Raw genomic sequence first — 26,333 nt, 5'->3', positions numbered from 1 at the left:
ATATCTCCCATCTCCAACTCACTCCCAATCTCATAGCCAATTGTAGTCTATACTGTCATGTTGTAGGCCTATTTGTTTGTTTTTCTTAGGGCTGTAATGACGACAGGTGGTGTGGACACTTGTTTGTAGTTTACCACTCCACAAAAGTTATTGTATGGTAAGCTATATCAATATCAACAGTAAGACAACAGCGACGAAAACAACAGGATGCCAGACATATTCTGAGAAAAGAGGCTTTGATATAGCCCTTATAGCCTGTATGCCTATTAATTGTGCTCCGAAAAGTTTCAAATAGCCCCTATTTGGCATGCAGACATCGATTATGCCACGTATCATGCTAGGTTGATTGCAATTAAGCTGTTTTGGCAGTATTCATATTCATGTGTTAGATTACCACAGGCCATGCTACATTTCACGCAGCAATTATCGTGTAGAGTAGGTTTTGATTTGATGTGTGCCTGCTTTTAAAATTGTCTAATAAACTAAAAAAAAATCACTGCATTTTCTTTTCTCATACTCCCACTATTTTTTATGAAGCCTACCTTTTCTCCGTTCATCGTTGTCTCTTCATCTATTATAGCCTCTTCACAAAAGTAATCGGCCGCCTTTTCTGTTGGTCAGACGTAAACTGAGTTACGATTGATCACTCATTGCCACTGACTTTATTATGCCTACTACGTCATGGGGTAGGCTACTTATACGTAAATATATATATGTATGACGTCATTAAGCGGTAATCTTGTGGAGAGTCAGAAGTGTAGGGTGTTGTGGTGATCCTCTGCTTGTCTTCAATCATTGGCTACAAGAGCTATACTGTATGCATCTGCAAAAATATATATATAATTAATCCTCCACCTGCAAAGTGGAGTAACAGTCGCCTTAAGCACTGACAATATCACTTCTGCATTCAAAACCCTTGGCTGAAAGCCAAGTCAGACAGTCTATTTCCCACCCATACCCTGTCGGTCAAAAGTTTTTAGGAGAAAAATGTCTATGTATATGGGGTGTCCCACACTGACACAACATAATAGATATGTAACAAGAAAAACTGCCCCTCATATTTAATTTGTCCACTATATGCCATATTGTTCAGTCCCAATTAAGTGCTTTGTATAGGAAAACATTTATTCCAGTTCAAATTGAACACTTTCTATGTCTGGGCAAGGACAAAAACAAATGCAGAAGTCACAGCAACAAAAGAGAAACACTGACTAAATAAATAAATGAGATTCACATTAAACTGTAAAAATAGAGAATCGCCATTTGGAGTAAGCAACCATTTTTCTTTTACCCAGTGCAGGAGAAATTGTGGAGTTGCAGTGCATATTAACACATATGATATCATAAACAGTTGTGGATATCTCATAATCAAACATGACTGGAGAGTTAAGTTTGGCTTTCCAGAAGCAAACAAGTACAGACTTGAGTGTACTGAGTATACCAGAACATTGGACATGAAATACATTTATTTACATAATTGTACTTAAATACATTGTAAAACCTTCTTAATTTTTGTCATGTCATATACCCTAAGAAATAACAATGACATCTGATGTGTGTTGCTGGAGAGAATAGATTTGTCCTATGAGGCAAAGCAGAGTTTGAAGAGCACAGTCTGGGGAGTGGTGACATCTGCTACGGCCAGCTCCTGCCCATCTGCCAGTCCCAGCTCTGGGGGAAATAAAACAGTTTATTGGACAACAGAGGCACAATATACAGAGGAATCACACCAGACACTAAACAATGAAAGTTTAGTCAGCATATAATGTATGAACCTACATGGTCTGTTTATGTGACATTCATGTGAGGGACCTCACCTTTCAGTGTTTTGGACAGGTTTGGACGTGTCCTCTGTTCAATTGAGGCGACAGTCTGTCAAACCAAACACAATTCCACAGTGAACGACTGTATGTAAGACTACGCAATAATTCAATTCTGTAATATAATATTAAAGGAATCTTGCATATTATTATTTGCATTCATATAAATCTCTCTCCGTAAGGTACTACGGCCAACTTAAAATCCCAAGATATTCACCTGTAAATACAATGTTTTGTTTTTCCCTTCCAACGTTGTTGTGATGGCAGGAGATTTCATTTGTCTAAAAGTAAATTGTTTGCAGTTAAGGATGGCATTACGATACTTGATCAGACTAATGGAGTAGGCTATGTAATTGAAGAATCGACTATTAGAACGGCTCTTCCTTGCATATCATGCATGCAACTGTTAGAAACTCAGTAAGGCAGCATTAGGAAACAACTGAACATGTGGCCTCAGTTGGAGTGGTCAGTCAGGTCATATGAATGAATATAAAACCTAAACAAGGCAGGTGAACCTACAGAGAAGTGTTGTCAGTCATATAGTCCAGCACCTCCTGGAGCTTGGCTGAGGGGGAAAAGTGCAGGTCCTGAGGCACCTGGCTGCAGGCTGAACAGTTCTCCTGGTGGTTACCAACACAGATACATAGACAATGCATGTCAATTAATGACCAGCTGATTTTCATCACACCATACTTAACCTGAGCACCGTGCTTACAGAACTTACCTTCCGCTCTGCCTCAAACATGTAGGTGTACAGGCCGTCCACGTCATTGAACACCATGTAGTTGTTCAGAGGAATGTAGGCACTGCAGAGAATGTAGAAAACGTCATGAACTTGTGTACTTCACATACACTGTACTGTATGCACTTCCAAGGCACAAGTGGTAACCAACAACTGAAAACTCACCTTGACGCTATTTTGAAAACCTCTGTGGCACAAGCAGCTAGAATGTAGGGGAGAAAAAAGCAAATAATACAGGTGACTTTTTGTTTTACTAAAAGTAAACACTGACAATAGATTTACATTGCTGTCTAACTAATGATTCATACTTTATACAGCCAGGTCATAAAAGCTTTAGTAGACTTTTAAACTTGACAGGTTGACACTTTTCCTTTAGTATACTAATTTACCAGCAATGACTGCATTAGTGGAGGCCACAGCTGGGATTATCCTCTTTACAACACCTGTAGCAGCAAAACAAAACAGAGGAAAACATTCACTGTGACAATCCTACTGCAACTCAATTTCAAAAATAGGAAATTAATCATAATTGGTCAGTTCCTCTTCATTAAGCATTCCATCATAAATACTAGAGATACAGTGCATGTGATACAAGTATGCCAACATCATTCAAGAGTTAAACAGCTTGCTCCCTTTCCCTGTCCTGGGTCACATCCCTATGGGGAGATGAGGACAGGAGCACTGCTCTGTATGACAGAGGTAGAGTATCCCCTCACCCTGGGTGAGTCTGTAGGTCACTCCTGTGATGTTGAACTCTGCTGCCCTATCCAGAGACCTCTGGTACACCCACTGGATGTGCTCTGGGTCATCTCCATCCAGCCCCACGCCATCTGAGGACAGACACACACACAGACACGCGCTTTGATCTCATGCTAATGAATTCTGACTGAAATTGTAATCAATTAAGATTTGGTGAGGAAACTGTGGTCCAGTAATCTTTGGACTGGGATGCGTGTTAACATGAGGCAATCTGGTTGTGTATGTACCTCCAAAGGGTTTCTCTTTATGCCACAGAAGCATACGGACGTACTCAACACAATGCTCTGGTAACCGGGGCATGGAGGCTATCGTACACATGGGGAAATTAATCTGGGGGGGAAAAAAAATACATTTAGAGATTGCAACATTTAGCATATTTCTTAACAATTGATCTTGCAATATACCATATAACCTTTCTCAGGTTGCCTATTGAAACGACAAAGCTAGCTGACCTGTGGTGGATAGAGCTCCAGTGTGCAGTCAATGCAAGCGGTCATGCCAGGCAGGATGACCCGCGCATTGCCCTTGAAGCCCTCTGTCCCCCCGTCAATCAGAGGGATGATGGAGCTGGGGTCCAGAACCCCATCATCATAGACCAGAAGAGAGAGCTAGGCAGGGAAGGACAATTAAGACAAACGGGTTACACAGGAAAGGGCAAGAATAGTTGAGAGAGCAAGAATTGAATTGTCGTCCAGTACAGAACATATCATGTAATAACATACCAGCATTCCATTCATCCACCTCCTGGCAACTATGGAGTCAAGTCCACATACTATTATGTGGAATTCTGGATGGAGAAACAGAGGTAATTATTTCAAATGGAAAAAAACACATAAGCTGACCCTATATTTCCCATGCTGAGAACATATACAATAAAATAAGAGCTTACGTCTGTAAAATGTTTCATCAAAGTCTTGTATTTTCTTGTAATGGCTGAGAAATTCATTAAGGATATGTTGTACATTTGAGTACACAGCATGGGCTAAACATGCTCTTAGACAACACTGTTGGTAGCAAATTGCCTTTAAACTAGTCATATTTTTTCTATAGGCTCATCATTTTTGACCAAAGGATACGGGACAACATTGCATCCTGGGATGCGGCTGTTGATAAAATCTGCTGCAACATCTGCCTTTGGCCGACCCACATCTTTAGGTCTAGAGAATACAAACAACCAATACCCAAGCAAGATCACAACTCCAGTCAAGGCAACAACAACAAATTAAGACAAGGACTATGAAGAAAAAAAAGAAGGAAAAAACAAAAGGACTGACCTAAAGAGAAACTGTCTGTTGAGGTTGGAGATGTCAATGGTATCCATGTCAACAACATGTATGTGTCGAAAACCTGAGAGGGCCTGATCCACAGCATTGGCACATAAGGGACAAAGACAAGAGACAACTGATTAGTGCTAAAGTTACAGTATATGCTATAATCCAAGATATGGTATAAACACTGATTAGCCGGACATCCCATACTTAGACATGAGAGGGAATCATACCAGATCTTTGAGAAGCTCACATCCGAGGCCACCTGCTCCAATAACAATAATTTTGCAGGTATCTAATAGAAACTGGAGAGACTGTAATGAAATATGCAACAGTTACAATGATTATCAAAAGAGAAAACTGTTTTTTAACAGAGCTATGATATTTTCACCCCTGTTGACGGTATCAAAGGCCTAGTTTGATACTGTTGACAAAATTAATTTAGGGTGGACAATTACAGAGTTATTATACCTCTGTGCTGGCTTCAAAGTCAGGGTGGGTGAAAGGTCCTGGTCTCTCCAGAAACTTCTTGACATGGTTCCATCGTCCTTCCCACTCTCCCCTGTCTCCACTGCCCCCATCAACCACCATCCTGCAGAGAACACAGGAGTCAAGCTCAACATGTTAGTTAGGATGCACTCTTCACATTGCACAATTTTTTACACACCATCTTCCAAGTAGTTATATTGCTGTATCTTTATTACTAGCGTCATAAAAGTACAAGTAAAATACAGTAACTTAGAACTTAAGACATTTATTTTGCTTATAGAAATAGATATTCTACTTAATATATACGGTCATTATCCCAGTCATATATTTTTTACACATCCCTATGACAAATTTCTCAGGATCAGACATTCTATCTGGTATTCATAATAATATGTCAGCTGTGTGAATTCCACAACAAATCATGCAACAACAAAAAAAAGCAGAGAAGCAAAACACAAAATGAGGTAGCTAGCGAGAAATCTTATATGAATGTTTTGTCATGAAGAATGGTGGAGGGCTAGCTAGACTGTTTCCTAAAAAATATAATGGATAGCACTTGCAAATGTTTCAAACTATGGGAATGTGTCAGTGACAGCAGCTGGTGAGTGACAGCTCGCTAGCTAGCTAATCAGCCTACAGTGATGTGGTCAAATGGTTTCAAGGCAGAGCATATCAATGCCATTTGTAAGGACAAGATTCTATTATTCAAAAGAAGATATTATGCTTCTGTAGGCTTGTTAGACAAGCTAACTAGCTACATGTTTGGTTTAGCTAGTTGTCAAATTATTCAGGACAGCTTCCTGCGCTAATGCAACCTCAAACCTGCTGCCAGTTCTAGCAATTCATCACTAACTTCTCAGTCAGCTCCACTACTCTCCTTCTTTTCTTCTCCCTAAAAGAGAGAATAAAAGAAGGTTCATACATGCTTTGCTTTCATCAGTTAATGAGATTGGAAAGCATCTTTCGGCTAGTTAACGACTATTTCTTGCTTCCTTCTCCTACAACTACTTACGGCTCGTCCGAATCCGCCATGTTTTCGTGACCACAGTAACATACCCAACATGCATTGCAAAGAAACAGAAATGGACCAATCAAAAAATACCTTGGTAATTCGGTCACTGGGGGAAGTAGCCTGTCACACTCTTGGACACCAGTGGGTGACAGTATTTGCTATCATTTATCTCAGAGGTTTGTAAAATGAGGAAAAGGGCCCTACAGAAATGAGGGACCTACCTGACCATGTTCCCAATTCCATGGCTTAGTAAGCATTATGTTAAAAGCAACCTGCATGCCTGTAGACTCTGTCTCTGTCTAGACACTAGGCCATATTTTACTTGCAACTGTGGGTTCTTTTGTAACACAGTTTTTATTAGATTCTCTGACTGGGAATGGTTGTTTTATAATGGCAAAGAGGGCAAATGTGACTCTGTGGTAATTACTTGACAATTACACTGCTGAGGGATCGGCCCTATAGGATTAGCTATTGCCTATAAAACCATGCAGTTAACAGTCTTGGAGGAGATGGGACAATGGCTGTCTGAAGTAAATCTCTGTTCAAGAAGAAAGAGTCCTTGAGAGCAGCAATTAATCTTGCTTGTCCTCATTGGCCTGAATGCAATCTGCAGCGTGATCAATTATTCAGGGCTGCATTTGAATATACATCACTTCTCTTGGGTGTTGATTTTATTATTTTGATCTTCAACAGCAACGTTTGACTTAAAGACATGATATAACTAATTCACACAACATGGCATGAAAGCAAAGTAAAACATTTCAGAAGACATGGGATTATGTTGGGAGCTGTTTCTGAGAACTGAATGTTTCTGTAGGAGTATAAGAAAGGCATGGAATATGACTCTTAATGTCCTTAATCAAAATGTCTTTATCAGTCTTTACCCAACTACCCTCTAGTATCTGATCAACTCTACCCAGATTGTGCTAATGACTTTTGGTGGTTCATCTCATCACAGAATGATTAATAAACCTTATTTGCCTCAATGCATTTTAAGAGACATGCCTGTGAAGACATTAACGTCATTAATCCATCTGTCCACCCCCACCCGCATTAAAGGAAATTCACAACCATTACCTTCTGCAGAGGTCACCAAAATCTGCCTAATGTATGCAATTACAACAAGGAACTCACGCAAGCTATTCAGGGATTTTATCAGTGCATTCAAGTGTGTGTGAGCATACATGTGTTTGTGTACATGTGCATAGCTTATGTGGCCTACTCATGCAGTATTAAGTGCTCTCTGGGTAGTATTCGGACAGAGATTTTTTTTTTTTTTTGAATCATAATGAGATTTTTGTTCCATGTGACAGCCTCTGAAAACTGATGACTAATAATCATGTTAACCCAGCAATGTCCTTCATAGCTGACTGGCTGCCATCTCAGCCACGGCTCTGTTTGGTCTCTCTATCTCTTTCCCCTTCATTTTCTCTCAATTATGTCAATATGTCAGATAACAGAGCAATGCGATCAGAATTTCATCAAAAGAGCCTTCATTGTGATTGCTTAATCACAATGAAAGAACCTAATTTGAAAACTTTTCAAGTATCACATCGTGTAGCCTAATATTCAACAGGATAACTTTTGTGACGGTTTTTCAACATTGCCTTCTTATCAGTACCAGAAAGCTTGAGTGCATTACAAAGCATCATTGTTTCAAATAAGGAAAAGCACCTCATGAGGTGAGGAACATACCAAGACATACAGTATGTAGACAAGACATACAGATGACATATGGCAGTAGTGATATCTTCATGCAAAAGTGAAAAGTGCACCTTCTCATGGTGGAGGTGGTGTAATGGTGTGGGGAATGTTTTCTTGGCACACTTTGGACCTGTGCCAGTCAATCATCGCTTGAATGCCACAGCCTATTTGAGTATTGTTGCTGACCATGTGCATGCCTTCATGGCCACAATTTACAATTTACTTCGAATGGCTACTTCCAGCATGATAATGCACCATGTCTCAAAGCAACACAGCATCAATTATTTTCATTTTTCGAGAAGGGTCTGAATAAGTCATAGCTATGCCTTTGAGATGACCTTGTCATCCATCATGGCCACAGTTCATGTTGTCGCTATGAAGGGCCTATAGTGACGACCAGAGTGAGCTTAGCCCAGCATTTCATTATCACAGGGTAGTCAGTCATAGTACCACTGGCTGGTAGAGAACCTCAGTGGAGCTTTGGATGTTGTGACTGACCTATCCTCTGACAATGGGAAGTTCTAGTTATGCATGTTTTGGGTCAGGAAACACACAAAAGAGTAGAGGAATCTTTTGTTTGTATCCATGCCTTTCTGTATAGAGTATAAGTATAAGCATATTTGTCCATCATACTATATACTGTATAGACTGTACTTGTCATGGAGGCTCTTACAGTAATGCTCTCCCAACTTGAATCCCCTTACCATGCAGTACATTGATAGTATGCCACAGTCTACAATGGTGATAGTGATAATGATGATGTGTCACTATAAACTCCCAGGCAGGGACTGGAGAGAGGGACATTACACTACCCAGCATGTTGTTGTGATGTGAGTGATTGATTACTCTCTCTGCCTTAGTGGTTTGATTGAGTCTTCTGTGATTTATCTGTGCTGCTCACAACATCATTATACTGTCCATGTATGCACTCAACAACAACACTGTGTCGTTATGTGAATGAATATTGGGGGGGGGGGGACTATGTATGTTTCCTCTCTATAATAATGCATTTTATTGTGAAGGTATAAATCCCAAAGCCTGCAAAGTGTGTCTGAATAAATTACCAGGGAAATGGGCTCCCTCTATCAACACTTTTGTATTAAAAATCCCCTGTTGCGCATTAGACACTTATTACATTATTTAATATGTGATGGATGTGTTTACTTTAAAGCTGAAATTGCCTGGAGTTTATTCATTGTGGCTCAGAAGCTCAGTAAATATTTCTTATCTGCTGTGAAAATGCATGCATTTGGTGCATTTTATGGTTCTGGTCTGTGAGCTCCAGTTTGTCTCTATGTCATCAGTTTGACAGAGTGGAAGAAGCAAGATAATAGCTAACACATGGGGTCCATAGATATAATGTAGAGGTGGGAGTGAATACTCAGATCCTATCCTAAAGGTGATAATTTTGTGTCAAATAAGCACTCATGCTGGACACACTCTCTGGCTCCATTTGGCTTCACATGGGCTTGAGGAGTGTTCAGCTCTGTATGCTTTCACCTGGCTGTAAAGGTTTCACCCCCTCCTACAACATATTCTATTGTCATCACATTGGTTAAAGTCAGGCTGACAGAACAAATTCTCAATCAGTCTTTAAGAATGTAACCAGAGAGTTCAATAATGTAATACATCTTGTTGGTGAGAGGGGTGGGGCGCTGGTGCTGGTTTGCACTCTGTACCTCCTGTTTCTGATGGGCAGGTCCCTACAGGCAGTTTTTGCTGGCCACTTCCTGCATGGAGGGGCGGTGGGCTTGCACTGACCTTGTCTCACATGTTTTCCCCCCTGTGTTTTGTCCCCAGGAGCTTTTCTAAGATGGAGGAGAAGCCCAGTAGTGCTGGCTGGATCAGAGTAAAGTCAGGAGGACAGGGGCCACCTGTTATGGAACCTAGATTGACCACAATTAAATATGCAGGCCTAAACAACAGACATACACATTTGTACACATTCTGATAAATATTCAAGATACATTACAGTGAATCGAATGTTGACTTTGACATGGATGCTATGCAAGAGTGGATCTGTGGATCTGTATCACTGTAGTATTAATATTGTCTACAATGTGTTCACCCTATCTGTTCCTTCATCTGAGGGAGAGGCTCGAGCTGTCTTTCAAGGACAACGAAGGAATATTACCACAAGAAAGCCTGAAGACAGAGGAGCGGAAATTTCCTCTCTGGTTATTTCAACCTTGTTTATTCCTGCTTGTGCTTCCTATTTCCTGTCCTCCTCAGCAAGCTTCCTGTCCTGCCATTCCTTCTGTTCCCCCCATAGCGTTGGCTCCCCCATGTCGGTTATGTTGGAGAAACAACATCAATTCTATCTAAGTCCCCAAAGAATGTCTTCCACTGAAAAACAAACAGCTTTGATTAAGTGGTAGTCAATGGACAGCTCACATTGTTCAAAATCCTTATATTATCAGGTACCACTGCAATGATGGACAGAGAAGATGGACCTATGTAACAAATTCAAAAAGATGCTCCTTTCCATCAACATGCTTCAATATGTGAAGGTGTGTCTGCAGTGGAATGCCTCTAGGTCGGTGGATCAGCGTTTCATGTGTTGTCTGTTCCCACCCTCAGGTTTATCCCCTGGGGAGTCTTTCAGTCCCACATTTGTATTCTCTTATCTTTCCTTTGGCTACACTGGCTTAGGCAGGGTGGAGCTCTAGGAAGTGGGGTATATCCTTCCTCTCTGCTGAGGACATGACTGAGGAGGGTTTGGCTGGGCCATGGGGAGGGTTTGCGGCCCTGCACTGGTCATAGTACTGCTGGAGATACAGCGTGGGGCCCTTGGCCTGTCTCTCTGGTAAGCCGATACATCCTTAAACACTCCACTAATGAGGCCAATGTGCCTAAAACTCTCCATATACTGTACCAACAACATCTGCCCATAATCAATTCCTATTATGTTAATGCAACACATAAACACTGCCTACTGAGATACCACTTAACACTTGAACACATTATTAAAGGCCTGAAGTGTCTGGATTTAAGGGCATTGCTCCTTGATTAGGCCCTAATTGCTATGAAATGTGGGGGTTTGTGTCTTACAATGTGTGTATCTTGTTGCCTGTTTCATCCCAGTTGTGGATCGGCACTAAGGTAGCTGAGGGTATCCCATCCACTATGAGAATGAGTCATTTTATATGCACATAATGAAATGTAATACCCAGTATGCACAGCAGTAAAAAGAGTGTTATGTATTTTATGGCTATATCACTCAACTTAATACACAGAGCTACACCATCATCATAACTGCTACGACTATTAGTTGACAGTACAATATCAACTCATAATGACGATGCACACATTAATGAATCATAGTTTTATTCACTTGTGTCTTATCCATGCTTTAGGTTTTCTGAAAAGGTTGGGTGACATTAGGTACCCAGATGGACAGGGCATACACTTGTTTTCTGGTCACACAATGAATGATAAACTGTCATAGCATGTGAACATTACTGTACTTCCCTGGGCAGTGGGGACACTAACAACTGCCTGAGTGCTATAGTGACTTCAATTTGGATTAACTAGATCCTCTTCATCCTTGTTCTGCTTGTAAGTAACACCATCCACATAGGGAATGCAACAAGTAATTTATTGTAGAATATGCTCAGACATCATACTGTATTCATTAAAGCACAACTGAGATGGGATCTTGATTAAAAACTATTTTAGTGGCAACTTGTTCATCATAGCTGAAACCAAATTATTTTTAATGAGCTTCCATGGACCAATCAATGGCGCAATGGGTGTCACAGGCATAAGTTAACTCATAAACGCACATAGCCTTATAAACAGATGTACACATGCACACACACATGCACACACACACACATGCATATTCATATGAAAATACATACACATACATTCAATAGATGCAGACACACTTGTACACACACATGCTTCCCTATCCCTACTCTCCCCCCATCCAGTCCAATGTGGTCCTTATCATGCCTAGAGGGAGGGGCAGTCACTCTTCTGGCTCCGGTAATGACGCTGGCATGAGTTACTGTCTCCCAGCATCACCCTGAGTGATTGCCAGCCCTGACACACGCCTGCTTGTAGCGCTAACACACCCAAATGCCCAGGAAATTAAACGCCCCATCGATGTAATAAAGAGAGTAAATCCTGGATCTGTGTCTATTGAGGGGGTTGGCCATGCTGGGGCTGGTATTACCACATTACCTAGAGCAGGGGAGATCACAGCTGTAAAGACACTCATTGGAGATAATGTCTAGACACTAGGGATTTACTGACACATGGAGCAGCACTGTGATCTGTGAAGGCCTATGCTATACTATGTGCATGCCATGTTCTGGAACAATAACTTTTTTACCAGTATGATGCTAGAATGGTAGAATGGTATAATACCAGACAATGCTTTGATATATTTGTAGATATATTTGCAGTAACAGATCCCAGAATACTTATAGCAAGTTTTTTTTTTAAAGTTTCATACAGCTTGTAGGGTAGGTAAGATATATTTTCCTCCTATTCTCATCTCCAGTCCATGTGCTGCCGAAGGCGTACCATATGTCTGCCAAAAACTCATCATCTGCCCATTCACACTATCATAAGTCACTATAAAGATGAACACGAAGGTGTCCTAGAAAGTGATATCAGCCATCAGGACATTATTAAAAACATCTATGACAAAATAATGCTTCAGTATTACAGTGTGGAAATTAGACAATACACAAAGTAAAGCCCAAGCACTCTCGTCTTTTTCCAATTACACAAAGGAGAGTTGTTTACTTTGTTGCCTAAAGCTGCATATGGGGAGAGAAAATGTTAAACTTTCAAACTTTCAACCGTTTTTCATCTAATGCTAATCATAATTGCTGTGATTCACACGTGTGTTGTGTTGTAATAAGCCGTCGGTGAGGAGGTCAGAGGGCACCGAGAGGTGAAGGTCTCAGGTACTGTGGTAAAGACAAAAGGGATTCACACAGGGCACCAGGGGATGATTGCTGCACCTGCTAACATGTTGCATGGCTTGTTGCATCGGATTATCATGAGTCACTATTACAAACCAAACTAGGACAGAGGGTCCTGAAGCCACAGTATATTCAGAGGTAAGCAGAGAGGGTGTAATTGCTTAATGTGGCACATTTCTATTGAAGGCAGGGGTCTTAGGTATACTTATTTCTACAGGAAAATTATATTGACACTTGAGTAATACTTGGTGGTCATTATCATTCTCTAAGGTGAGACCTTAGAGAGCTTTTTGACAGCAGCAGTAATGACCCTAATGATCATTGCGGTCAGACCTTCAGCAGGTGTTGACCAATCCAATAGCTCTCATCAGTAAGAAACATAACAGAAGAAACTTCCCTTTTTGCAGATTCTTCCCTCATGGCAGATCCAAAGGAATGTATGAATAATGGAAAGAGAGCACAGATACTGTTGTATCGTTTAGTTTGCAATTCTCTGAAGCACATTATGACTGTTTATGCGGTCATAATAACCACCACAAAGTTACCATAAATATCCACTATTCATGAATTAACTGCTAGAATATTCCATTGTTAGGATCTGAACATGAAGAGTAAGCAAAAGTGTAGAAAGAAAAGTAGTTTCACTCTATAACTACACATCAGAGATATAGTTGATGATAGCTAGCTCTGTGTGAGTGGAGTGGAGTAAGGGGAAATACCAGTCAGGCAGAGGTCATTAGCTGCTTCTGCCTGTGCTTCATGGTGCCTCCTCTGTCCATTTGCCCAAAGAAGCCAAAGCTGTACTGACTTCAGGAGTTAATGGGATCGTTTTCAATAAAGCTATAACCTTTGTGTATTCCAATGATGCATTTGCATATGTGTTTTAGTTTGCATGCCTAATTGCTAAAACAAAACCTATTTAATCTATGTGATTTATGTCACTTGATGTAATTCATCTCCATGTATGTATCATTGATACAAGAGTGTTGACATTGTTGACAATTTGTTGTCTTACCTTTGCATTGCTTACATCCAGCATTTACATTCAAGTCACACCCCACACAGGGTTCCATGTGAAAAGCTTCCAATCACTGCTGCCTGAAACTGAGGATTTAACATTGGTCTATATGGAGATTGATCACTATGACATAGTCACCTCTCAACCACTCTCAAAACCACCCATTCTAATTGTTTACGATGATGTTGATATCAAATCTGAAAGCAGCTTCACAGTCTCTGGGATTAAATTAACAGTGGAGATGGGGCAGCAAGTGAGATTACTAGGATGTTCTGATTGCTGGGGGAGCCTCCTTTTAAGTGTTTGTTGTTCAAAAGTGTTCTGAAATAGCAGCAATTTGATGTATTGCCCAGAGGTCCAGGTCCTAGGGAACATTTCTAGCTGCAGTGTAGACTACCAAATCAGATTCTGAAATACAGTCACCCTTAAGATATTTTTGATAACAACAACCTATTTCTCTTAGTTATATGCTTCCCTTGGTGATGCTCAAGATGAAAAATCATGTCACATGTCACAGGAAAGCGTGGACATGGAGGTACATAACATCTTTTATTACGTTTTTGAATTCTTCATATTGTAAAGCCCATTCTGTTCTGATGGTATAAGTCCCTGAGGCCCAGTGGAGCCGTGGTACTGTAGTTCATATCACAGACTCTTCTGTGAGCCACTCTAGAGATGTGGTGGATTTAACCCTCTCCCCCAGAGGTGAGTCCCAGTGTCCCAGCCTGCCTGGGGACCTAGTCCCAGACAGATCATGACCAGACAGGCTTAATCTACACTCTCACTACCCTACTCTGGTTCACACCCTGTAGTCCTAGTCCATCAAAAACAAATACAGATCCAAGTCCTCAGACAGTCACAATACCAATACAGCTTCACATGCTCTGAAAAGCTACAATCCAACACACAAACATTGAGCCTCACAGTTACTGTACAGTACTAAAACTGAGAGAGAGAGAGAGAGAGGGGGGGGGGGGACATAGAGGGAGAGATAGGGGAGGGAGAGAGAGGGGGGGGGACAAAGACAGATAAAGAGAGAGAGATATCTGTAAAGCACTCTATGTAACCAAGGAAGGGACTTCCATGTAACAGGAAGGGACTTCCATGTAACTTCAATAGGGACTCTACAGTATGTAATTTCATAGGGCCTCTATGTAAGAACATAGTGCATCAGTAACCTGTAAGGAGTCTTTGTAACGTCAATGGCGGTAAATAGGAAACTGAACATTTTCAGATTTTAACAATTCAGATATTTGTATTTGCATATCAATTTACATCAGTGAATATCCCCTCAAAAGGAAAACAACATTTGTCATTACATTGTAGCAGACAGATACGAGTAAATGATTGGGCGTTTTTCATCTCCCATTGAGAGACCATGCATAATAGGTCTCTGGCTGGATTGGGAGTTTGGATAGAGCAAGAGGCTTATAGTATTTAGGTAATAGAATTTACAGGCAGGTGGTCTACTATGCTTCCATTCATGCCCTTTAGGATTACCAGTTCTATAGGAGTTAGACCACCACCCTAATGTTTAGAGGAGAATAATCTGTGCAACTTTAGATCAATATAATAGTGCTTACATGGTTAACTTTAGCATAAAATGTTTTCTGGGAGCTTTGAGAACAAAGACATAAAAAAATTAAAGTACTAAAGTACTAATCATTTGTCACACCATCAAAAACTATAATTGAGTAATTCCTACATGAAAACAAAGCAGGTAACAATAAGTTGCCACTTTACAGCTAAAGAGGGAGAGAGAGAGAGAGAGAGAGAGAGAGAGAGAGAGAGAGAGAGTAGGAAAAAGATGGAGGGAGAAAAATATATAGAGACAAAGAGGAAAAGAGAGATAAAGAGAGTTGCTAATCAGGGCATTACATAAATCAAGCCCTCTCTCCACGCTAAGTGTCCAGAGACGCGCTATCACTGCACACAACACATGCACGGCTGACCACACATTAGATCACTTAGTCGTATGTGCTGACACTGTTCCCATGAAAAGCTGATGACTCAAAGGAGGCGTTAGGATTTATGCCTGGTGTGTCTGGCGCCCCTTTCATTATTAGAAGGCACAATCAAATTGAATGGCACTCAATAAGATGCTAACCAGCCCTTTATTATGATGCTGCTTACCTCACTCAGAGTGAGCTTATCTCATCACACAGTCTTCATTACTGCCAAGTCCATCCAAACTGTAGAACAGTTCATTACTTTAGGAATCCCTGCACAAGCCTATGAATACAGAAGCAACATGGCAGATTTAGATTATTTATGTATATTATCAATTATCTGAATTCCCATCTGGATTCTGGATGTATTTTCACAAGAGAGTGATGTTTTAAGTAGAAATTGGATATTAGTCATAATGAAGCAGTGAAACATTTTAATAATTTGCCAAAACTGTCACATTTACTCATGTTTATTAATGTGCATTGTCCCTGTAAAACTAAACGTAATAAAGTATAGTACAGTACTCTCTGCTTTAAGTGGTCTGCAGTGATCCCTGGGCCACTTTGAATGGCTGCACAATGAAATTAAATTGCCTGGCGGCCCTTGGTCGGCCAGTCATTAAGAATAAAGTATCTACAACAAGTCGCTTACATGTTTAAATGCTCAAGTAGGATTTCGAAGTATAGTGTAAGTGAAGCTTGCCAAATTTTCCAACCCCTCTGCATATACAATAAATGATACGATTGATTGGCGAGCTTTGATATCGACACCAGTCAACTTCAATTAGTCAATTATTAAAATGTTTATTCAAAACTAGTCATTAGTTAGGAGTTATTATTTGAAATGCAATGCACTGAGTGTCATTATCACGTTCAGGTTGGGTTCTGTTGCAATGGCTGCCCTTGCTGTCGTGGCTCCCTCTCATAATTACATGCAGTAATGGATGCATATATCATATGAGATTGTGGCAGCTCAGTGTTGTCAGAGAAATACAAAGTGTCATCGGCTATACTGTAGTTAGACCAAACATTATCTGTTAGGATTCTCTCATAGCTTCATATTCTATGACCCAGATTGTAGCTAGTCTACATGTTTTGTTGAAAAATGTGTTGATTTGAATCCAAATATATTGTTCTCTGGCATATTCTAGTGACAGCTGCTGCTGGGTCTTCTGTGGTGTTGCCCATGGAGGACATAATTATCCTGGTGGTATCTCACTGAGACATCTCCTGTTCCGTCTCAGTGCCCACCAGATCTTCATTTCCCTGCCTGTCACAGCTGACGCTCCGCTGAAGACACACACAGTTTGATAAAAGCCACTCCACACATAGTACCTCTCATTTCACTGCAGCCAGGCCTACAGTACATGCCTCTGACGCTTTTCACCTCCTCACCTTACCTTAGCAGAGTAATGAAAAGTGCAATTGCGCATAAGCATGGGCCATCCCCCCAATCTTAGAGAAGAAAAAATGCTGAAACAGGAATACCAACTGAAGCAGAGGTTTATACAGCAGAATAAGCATGTGTCCAACCTGAGGAGAATAGGAATTCAATAGTGCATTTGCCCTGAAGATAATGTTTCACATTTTATGGCCCGTTTACGTGTGTGTTAACACAAACGCATAATGGAACTCCTAAAATCTCCTGTAGAAGAATGTATATTTTGTCATCCTGTGAGAACCTGTATCAGCTACAGTGGTACAATCCCTGATGCTTGTCCTCTCCTGCCCTTGTATCACCATATACTGTAGTACTTATCATCAATCATACATCAGTTCATATTTGAAAAATGTATATATCCTCCAGCCTCCAAATTAGAGAGATTTTTTTATTTGAAGTCATGAGCAACATTGAAAATGACCCCGTTTCTTTTGCATTCTCACACAGTACTGAGATTACTTTTGGCTTGGGGTTCCTTCTGGTGAGTGGCTTGTTATTAGTGCAACATAAATCACAAACGGACACAGTTTCTGAGGTTGAGAAATAATGGGGTTCAATCCCATGTAGCAAACAGCTGAAACATTTTAGAAATGTATTCCTACAACATTTCCCAAGAGCCCTCAGAAACAGTGTTTTGTTTCTGTGTGTGTGTGTGTGTGTGTGTGTGTGTGTGTGTGTGTGTGTGTGTGTGTGTGTGTGTGTGTGTGTGTGTGTGTGTGTGTGTGTGTGTGTGTGTGTGTGACATTGAGATGCTTAATGCTAACAATGACAATGTCAATACGAGTCAATGCAGCGTTCGTTTAGCAGGACTGTGAATACCATTACGACACAATTGTGATGATAGTTTATCTAATCAACCTGATTTTATTAATTTTGTGTGAATTGCTTTCACTTTATTGCCACAGCTATTGCTCAGTAACAGTCAACAGCACTCAGTGGTCTCGGTGAATGTGGTCAGGCATAAGAAGCCATTTAAGGCTGGTTATGAGGTAGAGGGATAAAAGGCTGCTGCCTGCTGCTCAAGCTATATGACACAAGCTGGGTCTCACGTCCATGGGCCTCTTAACCCTATCACAGAGACATGAAGAGGCTTTTGAAAATACACACACACACACACACACACACACACACACACACACACACACACACACACACACACGCCACATACAAGATGTACACACACACACACACATACTTTATGCTTTCCCATGCAATATTTCAATATATATTCCTCTTTATTGTCTACTTGGGGGACAGTGCCCTGGTTAGTTGAGGTTTAAATCTCTTATTTATTACATTAACGCCACAATTGTGTGGATATATAAAGTGAAGTATGACACAGTATACCCCTAATCCTCCTGAAGAGGCTCTGTAGGGGCAATAACGATTGTGACCATTGTAAAAGAGAGGTGAGAGGTGAGTATGAGGCCCTAGAGAATAGGAGAGGGTTTTTTATTAAAAAGTAATAATAAAAGACAAAAGCAATATCATCCTATAATTGTTAACCACAATGATTAGAGGTGGGCCTGTGTATCGAAAGCTGACTTTCAGGACCCTAGTGTTGCTATGGCAACACCACGTCCATCACAGTACAGGTGACAAGGGTGATGGACAGTAGTTTATATGGAGTTGTGCAGGACACACATATCATCATCAAGAGTGTCATTGTCAAAACCTAGACGTGATCATTCAGACACACCATCATACGCACATCATACACACCCATATTCTCCATTAGGTGTAATGATTTTGCAACTGCCACGAAAATTGGCTCTGCCATTTGTGCTGATCTGGTAAGAATGCTCAAAGGGTGTCCATGGAGCATCCTCCCCTCTCTAGTCTGTTCATCCCTGGGGGCTTTCTGTGAATGTGAAGTAAGACCACCTCAGCAAAACCCTGACCAGAGACACGACAACTGGTCCTTTCTTTATTCCCCACAGAGGTGTGTGTGTGCTTGCATGCACATGCATGTGTGTGTGTGTGTGTGTGTGTGTGTGTGTGTGTGTGTGTGTGTGTGTGTGTGTGTGTGTGTGTGTGCGTGTGTGCATGTGTGTGTGTGTTTATGAGACAGATACAGTAGTCCTTAGATGATACAGTCTGCATCTTTCAACCCAGAGGTACCATAGAGAAGACGGCGGGGGAGGGTCACCTTGGTCATCTAGGGGATAGAACCACTGTGGGAGTGGGATCAGGGGAGAGGGACTTCTTGCTTCTGTTAGGAGTAAACCTGGAGTGGATTCCATCCCTGGAGATAGCACAGGATAAGAAATGAAGACACAAGAATGCAAGGACACTCACAGAAGATGTGAACCATTGGCAGCTATTAAAGAACTGGACCTATGTAGAGCAGGTGGATAAATTACCTGGAGTGAACCTGAGCATTCCAAGGACAATCAGATGTCAAGCTGCCATTGACAGATGTTATAGAACTGGACCTGCTAGTAAAGGATGGATGGACTACCTTTACACATGCACTCAAACAGAGAGACACACACATACAAACTCTATAAGTTACATATACTGTACTGTGATGTATAAAGCCATAGATTCGTGTCATGATGACAAATACTGAGGGTAGATTGATTATTCAGAGGTCTCACTGCTCTCCAAGCTTTCCCTTAATGAAAGATGGTTGTCATTGACTGGTTTTTACCCCTCTGAAGGGCAATGGACTCACAGAGACATACTGTAGCTCTGTAGAACACTGGTTTTTCTCACAGTAGGTGAAGATCAGTAAGATATATATAGCCTTCTGTTTGACACAGAAAGCTCTGACCTCAGCCCTTTTTGAGAAATACTCATACTGTTGCATGAGTATGACTGTTGCATACTAAATATCGCTAATGTTATTTTGACCTAGATATCTAATTTCTTGTCTGTCAGTGAGTCTTTGATTAGAAAAGACTTAATGAATCAAAAACAAAAGCAGTAGAAAAAACTGGCGCTATGGCTACTGATATTGTCCTAAACCGGGCAGACAGGGAGGAAGTGCTCTGTCTAAGCCACCAAGGCTCTGTCTTTTGGGCCGGGGGAGGGGGGGGGCGGGAATAAGACCTCCTTGTTATCTTAGTGTAAAGGTCACTCACGCAGGTCTGACGGAAGAACCAAAAACAACAACCATCTGAGTTTTGTGTTTTGCCACACTACTGTAGGCTATCTAGCTTTCCATGAGAGTATGCAGACGTCACAGAGCTCACTCATATCTACACACAGGCAGCATGATGAAAGATGCATTGTCAATGCAATGTGGGAACCCCAAAAATATGTTTTCTTTTTTACTTATGCACTCATTGTTTTTTGCTTTCGGCTATATGACCTGATTTATTATGGTGTCTTGGTTGTTGTTTATGTTAGTATAACAGTGTGCTGAATATACGTCTGGATCGTATATCTTCCCACCTCTTATGAGAAACTTTTAGAGGGATTATTTCAAGGAAGTAGTCCTTCTTCACATGCAGTGGCTACATTACAATGAAATGGTTTAGGACAAAATGCCATATGGCTGCACTTTACAGTAAATAACACTGTTTCAATAGATATATTGTACAGTACCAATAGACTATTAAATACTGTACTTGCAACATGGAGAACTTACTGTACCACTTTAGCACTCACGTTTTAGTTCTAATTTTGCATGTACATACATCCTGGTACAAGGTAGTTACATTAGGTATTCCCATATACAGTAGTTACCCTGGAATACTGCCAATGTAATGTGAAGTGTTGCCAAATATATTTATTCGCTTACAGTAGTATCTGCATCCTCCCAGTCTCCTTTGGCTGAAAGATGTGAAAACAGTCACAGTATATCCAGGCTAGGGGCTTTTTCACGGTCCTATTGTTTCCTTCTGGACCTGTACAGAGAGAACCCTGCCCCTTAGTCCCAGACACACACTCTGTATGAACACACGCACACACACACACACACACACACACACACACACACACACACACACACCAAAGGAGGGAATTCACATTATACTGCGGACATAACCATGGGACAATAAATGTTCAGTCCTATTACAATGATAAACAAAAACATGCTGCAGAGAATGAGGACATATATACAAACTCAACACTCTCGCAAAAGGATAGACCTTTACAGTGCTCATAAATCTATAGTGTTAAAGGGCACCAGCTAATGTTTTGACTGTGCCATTGTGCTTTATTTTAAAGGCCATGTTACTTTTACGATGCTTCTTGAGGGTTTTATTTTGAGCCTATAAATCGTTGTTTTTACAGTACGGCTTCAAGGATTGTCTCTCTATGAATCGAGAAAACAGAATAGCAAAGCCAATTGCTAGCAGAAGCTGATCTCTTACCCTTTAGGCTTTCACCTAATTACAGGGTATTGTACTGTGGCAATGCCCTTTACACAGAGGGGAATAATACCTGGATATTAACTAGGGAAACACAGACAGGCACTTCATTTTTATGTGAGGCTATATATTTGTCATGTCATGCAAACTTTATCATGGAGATTACAGCATAATGCCATGTAATGGGACATTAATATTTGGACCTCTCACATAGTTAACGATAATAAAAGGAGAAATATTAGCTGGGAAAAGGCTGCATCCAATTGTAATAATATACTACACAGAGAGGGTAAACAAAAGACAGAACCAGGTGAACCGCTGTACTGTATATGTTATAGAACCAGAGACTGTCATGGGTGGTTTTGATGGCCAGCTGTATTGATTGGCTGCGGAGGTTCTTGGGCCTGTGGGGAATAGAGCCTTTATTTGCTGTTTTTTTTTTTGTATGAAGTGCTGACTTCCCTGGTCCACCTGTTTACTGCAGTACTGTGGTCCAGGCTGTGTCACTGGGGGGAGGTGTGAGTAGTGTTATTGTGTTTATGCAGTTGGGAGAGCATAGTATTCACTGCTGACACCAAGGTTTTTTATTTTACTGCATATTTGAGCTTCTTTTGGCTAGTTATGTGATGTTATGTTGTTGTGGGTCACTGACTTCAACACACTGTCAGCCTAAACTGATTAATAACCATTTATATCATTCAAATATCAAACTATTCAATGTTCATGTTCCTACACTTCAAACACACAGTATTCTCTGCTCAACTGTGTTAATCAGAACGTAAAGCTCAGGTCAAGTAATCAAGTCCCTGAAGGCTTCATTGGTTGTGATTGGTCTTGCCCAGGCTTGTGATCAATAAACCATGTCAATAGTCGTTCAGTGGTGTCCCACACTTTACCACCCACTAATTACAAAGGTGTTCAGGTCACTGGAAAGAGTTAAAGATTTGCTCTGAAATCACACACATCAATACACTACATAAGCCTTCCCTATACTAAAGCATTACCAAGACTCATCATTTCCTAGAGATGAACTTATGTCAATGACATAATGCAGCACAAAGACACATTGTGCAATGAGGTTGTGAGAATTCACAGTGACCAAAACAAGGGTTTTCTAGTAATTGGCTGACTTACAGCACAACCTCTCACAGCTTTACTCCCTGCACCGGGGACAAAAACACTCATCACATCCAGGTCCACTATGTGGCAGTCAGAGCAGGTGTTACCAAACATCTCTGCATGTCTTAGGTCTGGGAACAAGTTTCTGACCCCTTTCCCTGATCGGTTTCCTGTTTAGAACAGTTAGGAGGAGGGGAGAGGGGGGCTGGGGGTCGGTTTGTTCTCTGGTACACTGACATGTTTTTCCTGATGGCTCCCTTTCTCTCTTCCAGTGAAGTTCTGTGCCAGGTGGACAGACAGAGCAATACAGCAGTACACACAGCCCCTCTTAGTCCAGGACATTTGTGTCCTCAATCCAAAACATGTTTTTTTCCGTCTGTGCCACATCTGAAATGATATTTACCTCTGATCCCATTCTTTCTCTATCCATAACAAAATTTGCAGACTATGCTCCTGCTTCAACGGCAAAACATATTTGTACAAGTGAAACGATAAAAAGTGCAAATTTAGCTCCAGTGAATACAGAACCCTCTAAAGAGAAACACAATTGGCACTGTACAAAGTCCAGGCATCAGCTATATTTAGAAGTGCTTTGCCATTTCAAGAACAAAAGGTTACGCACTGCAACTATGAATGTGCCACTGACACATTTAAACTGGTCATGGCTTGAATAATATATCATGCTAATATTCTTTGAAATATTCCATGAAAACATAAACAAAGTCAAGCAAGCAGTGTGTGCATGATTAGGTTATGTTAATGTTATATCATTTGAAATACATTAGTCTGCTGCATACTGTAATGAACGATTTGATGAATGTGATAGGACATTCTATGGCCCTAACATTTGATGCAATTATATATAACATAAGCTTTATCCAGTGCCCATACAAAGTTTGAACAAGGTATGATTATAAGGTCATTCAGCTGGTAAACAGTAAGGCATTCAAACTCTATACAGTGGCGGGTGTCAGACAACATCTTTAAGACACAGTCTCAAGGACCTGCTGCACCCACTGTGTCCAGAGTAATGCCTCTGCAATGCACAGTGCTTTCTGCACCAAGCCATCTGGAAAGGGGATTTTGCTGTGTCTAACACATGATATATCTCTGCAGTCCATAGAACCAGTGCCCTGCAGCGATACATCACAGCACAAGTGATTATTTGATTGTACTTTTCTCCTCTGTCTCCATTCCAGTTAGGCTCTAGGCAAATTCCCCAAGGTCTGCTGCATCATCTGACTTTCATGTGTTCAGAAGAGAAGAGTAGAAGTACGATGTTCCCCTCTCGACATGTGAGCTGTCAAAACTATCCCAGCCTTCTCCTGTGTTTCAGGAGGTCTTGATGTCCTTGAACAGCCTCTCTATGAGTCCCAGTTGGAGGTTACTCAAAGTTTGGCTTTGCTCAAGCCCCTAGACACAGCACAGCATCAGTCAATCAGCTTACATTAGCCTATACCTAAGGGGTTAATGTTGCCAACCTTGTCCATCTGTTGCTAAGGAAGTTTTGCCTGTTGTGCAGGAAACAGGGAGAGCGGTTTCCTGTTATGAAGAGAGGTTTTTAAAGCGTTGCTTTCCTCCAATCATGCAACAGATGCCTAGCCAGGAAGCCCAGCAAATACTGTAGCAAAAGCTTTTGGTGTTGTGGAGAAACTGTTTTTAGAAGCTGTTTTTAGGAACTTTTCTATGGGTTCCTAGTATTCAGGAAATGTTTAAGGGACAAATATGTTCAGCATTTTGTCTTAGATATTACAACATGTTTATTGTTATTTTAATGTAAGCACTGTTATGGAATTATGATTCTGCCAGAGATATTAAGAACATATTCCTCAGTGGATAGTTATTCAGCCTACTCTTGAGATACATTATCTAGTCTGAAAAGGAGTTTCCATTTCTTATCAATTGCACATTTATTGTGAGTTATGTGCATTTACAAAAACACTATAAAACGGTACAGAATGTCTGGTATGCACTGAATGACAATGTCATCAATTAATGAAAATGCTTTAATAGATCAACATATCTGAAGGCAAGCAACCCTGATCTACAGATATATCATTTTCATTTCCATTTTCATATAGCCCACAGATTTTGTCGATCGCTGATCAGAGACCTTAATCTGAGAAAAAAATCAGTCTCAACAGTACATATAAAAAGCTCTGGTTTAAGCAAATTGGCAAGAAAATGCGAGGATAGTAGAATTATACATTGGTATGGGAAAAAAAACATCAGTACCACATATCTAGCAGCTAGCTATAACATTAACTGTGTTTGATCACATTTTTCGTTTACTTTTCATAATACTTAAATGTTTTCCTCCATCTAAATCAGCTCGTAGTGGGTTTGGTCAGCGATACTTCGCGCAATTAGACCTACCTCCTCAGGAAGCGCGACGGTGCACCTCTACAGAGGCTTGCGAGAGCGCACCAGTCGCTCATCTGCTACAAGGATGCCCGCTCACTGGACAACCAGATGTCCGCTCACTAGACTTGGATAAAGAGAGAAGAACTGTTGTGAAATGTTGAATTTTGACCTCTCGAATTCTTTCATTGTGTATTTGGAGTAAGTTTCTTCAACGTTTGGATGTACAGTGGCCGTTGTTTCCCCAGAAAGAAATATGTGGATAACTATCGGTTGCTATGGCGGATGATGTCCCAAAATGAACACAGGTAGGTACTGTGAAGTGGCGGTGCTCAATCAACAAAAAATAATGGCTTATAATCAACTCATGGATTTAAAGTGTGTGTGTGTGTGTGTGTGTGTGTGTGTGTGTGTGTGTGTGTGTGTGTGTGTGTGTGTGTGTGTGTGTGCGTGCGTGTGCGTGTGTATGTGTGTGTGTGCGCGCGTGCGTGTGTGAGAGATTTTTCTTTTTGTTGACAACAGTTTGACTGTCAACGTTTGTTCAGTCTTGTACATGACTGTAATTAACAGTAAAACAATATTTTAGACAAGTTTGAATGAACACATCCTTTTTATTGTACTGCACTTTAGGCTGGACGTTGCCACCATATTTGATGTAAAGGAATGCAATTTCACTGTCTTTCCTAGCATCTTAAAGGTGTGTAAGAAGGCTTTACAAGAGAAGTAGAGGAGGGTGTAACGAATCACAGCAGGGTGAGACAGGTGCACTGTTGAGTGGAATTAGTATAATTTCAGGTTAGTTTAGCATTTTCCTTTAGGGGTGGGTTCCCGGGCAAAGATTAAGACTAGTCCTGAAATAAATCACACTTTCAATGGAAAATCCCCATTGAAGATGCCTTTTAGTCGAGGATTAGGTTTAATCTGTGTCCTGGAAACTGTCTGTTAATGTTTATGGGGAAAGTAAACTGATCCTAAATCACAGAATAAGCGCAACCTCTGTTGGAGGAAGAGCAGAGCAGAGCCATTACAGGTGTAAAGCTGAGATGGAGTCTTCTCTTGTCGGGGATTGCTGTAACATGTCCTGTTTGTGTACTGTTTGATATGTCATGTGTCATATTGGCAGGTGTTCAATAAAGTCATTTTTTAAAGGCTTTTCTATTGTTGAACACTATTTGTTTGGCCTCACCATCACTCTGTAGGTTATAGGATTATTATGTGATGGGTGACATTTCTTGTCCCCCCTGTGTGAGATCATATCCTGCAAGCTTGGCACAGTCAAAGTCCTAGTGTCTATCAATTCCTTTGTTTTTCAAACATTTGTTTTAATTGAATTCTTGTTGCATAATTCATATCCTGTTGTTTGCAGAGGGACTTTGTGAGACTGTTTTATTG

The 26,333-nt window shown here is 40.8% G+C and overlaps 1 protein-coding gene across 2 annotated transcripts; it reads right to left on the bottom strand.

The window, feature by feature from the left end:
• Window positions 1–1,111: 1,111 nt before the first annotated feature.
• uba3 (ubiquitin-like modifier activating enzyme 3) lies at window positions 1,112–6,111 on the bottom strand. Of its 2 annotated transcripts, XM_083667728.1 has the most exons (18): window positions 6,091–6,111; window positions 5,932–5,970; window positions 5,061–5,181; window positions 4,823–4,903; window positions 4,596–4,678; window positions 4,398–4,478; window positions 4,211–4,254; window positions 4,044–4,108; window positions 3,774–3,929; window positions 3,549–3,651; window positions 3,279–3,392; window positions 2,952–3,005; window positions 2,728–2,764; window positions 2,545–2,626; window positions 2,340–2,440; window positions 2,038–2,101; window positions 1,818–1,872; window positions 1,112–1,671 (listed from the first exon to the last, which is right to left on the bottom strand). In XM_083667728.1, exons 1-18 carry the CDS (start codon window positions 6,108–6,110, stop codon window positions 1,583–1,585), a joined length of 1,389 nt encoding a protein of 462 aa, XP_083523854.1. In that variant the 5' UTR covers window position 6,111; the 3' UTR covers window positions 1,112–1,582. The 2 variants fall into 2 exon arrangements, with proteins under 2 accessions (XP_083523854.1, XP_083523855.1); XM_083667729.1 differs by lacking the exon at window positions 5,932–5,970.
• Window positions 6,112–26,333: the final 20,222 nt, after the last annotated feature.

Source organism: Argentina silus (assembly GCF_951799395.1).
Source record: "Argentina silus genome assembly, chromosome: 4".
Lineage (NCBI taxonomy): Eukaryota > Metazoa > Chordata > Actinopteri > Argentiniformes > Argentinidae > Argentina > Argentina silus.
This window is presented reverse-complemented; position numbering and strand designations above follow the sequence as displayed.

Excerpts from the sequence above, each read along its gene's own strand:
- uba3 (XM_083667728.1), bottom strand. The coding sequence starts at position 6,110 with ATGGCGGATTCGGACGAGCC. Across the intron at positions 5,182-5,931 it reads GTAGTGGAGCTGACTGAGAA|GATGGTGGTTGATGGGGGCA; the intron begins GTTAGTGATGAA and ends TGTTCTCTGCAG. Across the intron at positions 4,479-4,595 it reads AACAGACAGTTTCTCTTTAG|ACCTAAAGATGTGGGTCGGC; the intron begins GTCAGTCCTTTT and ends TGTATTCTCTAG.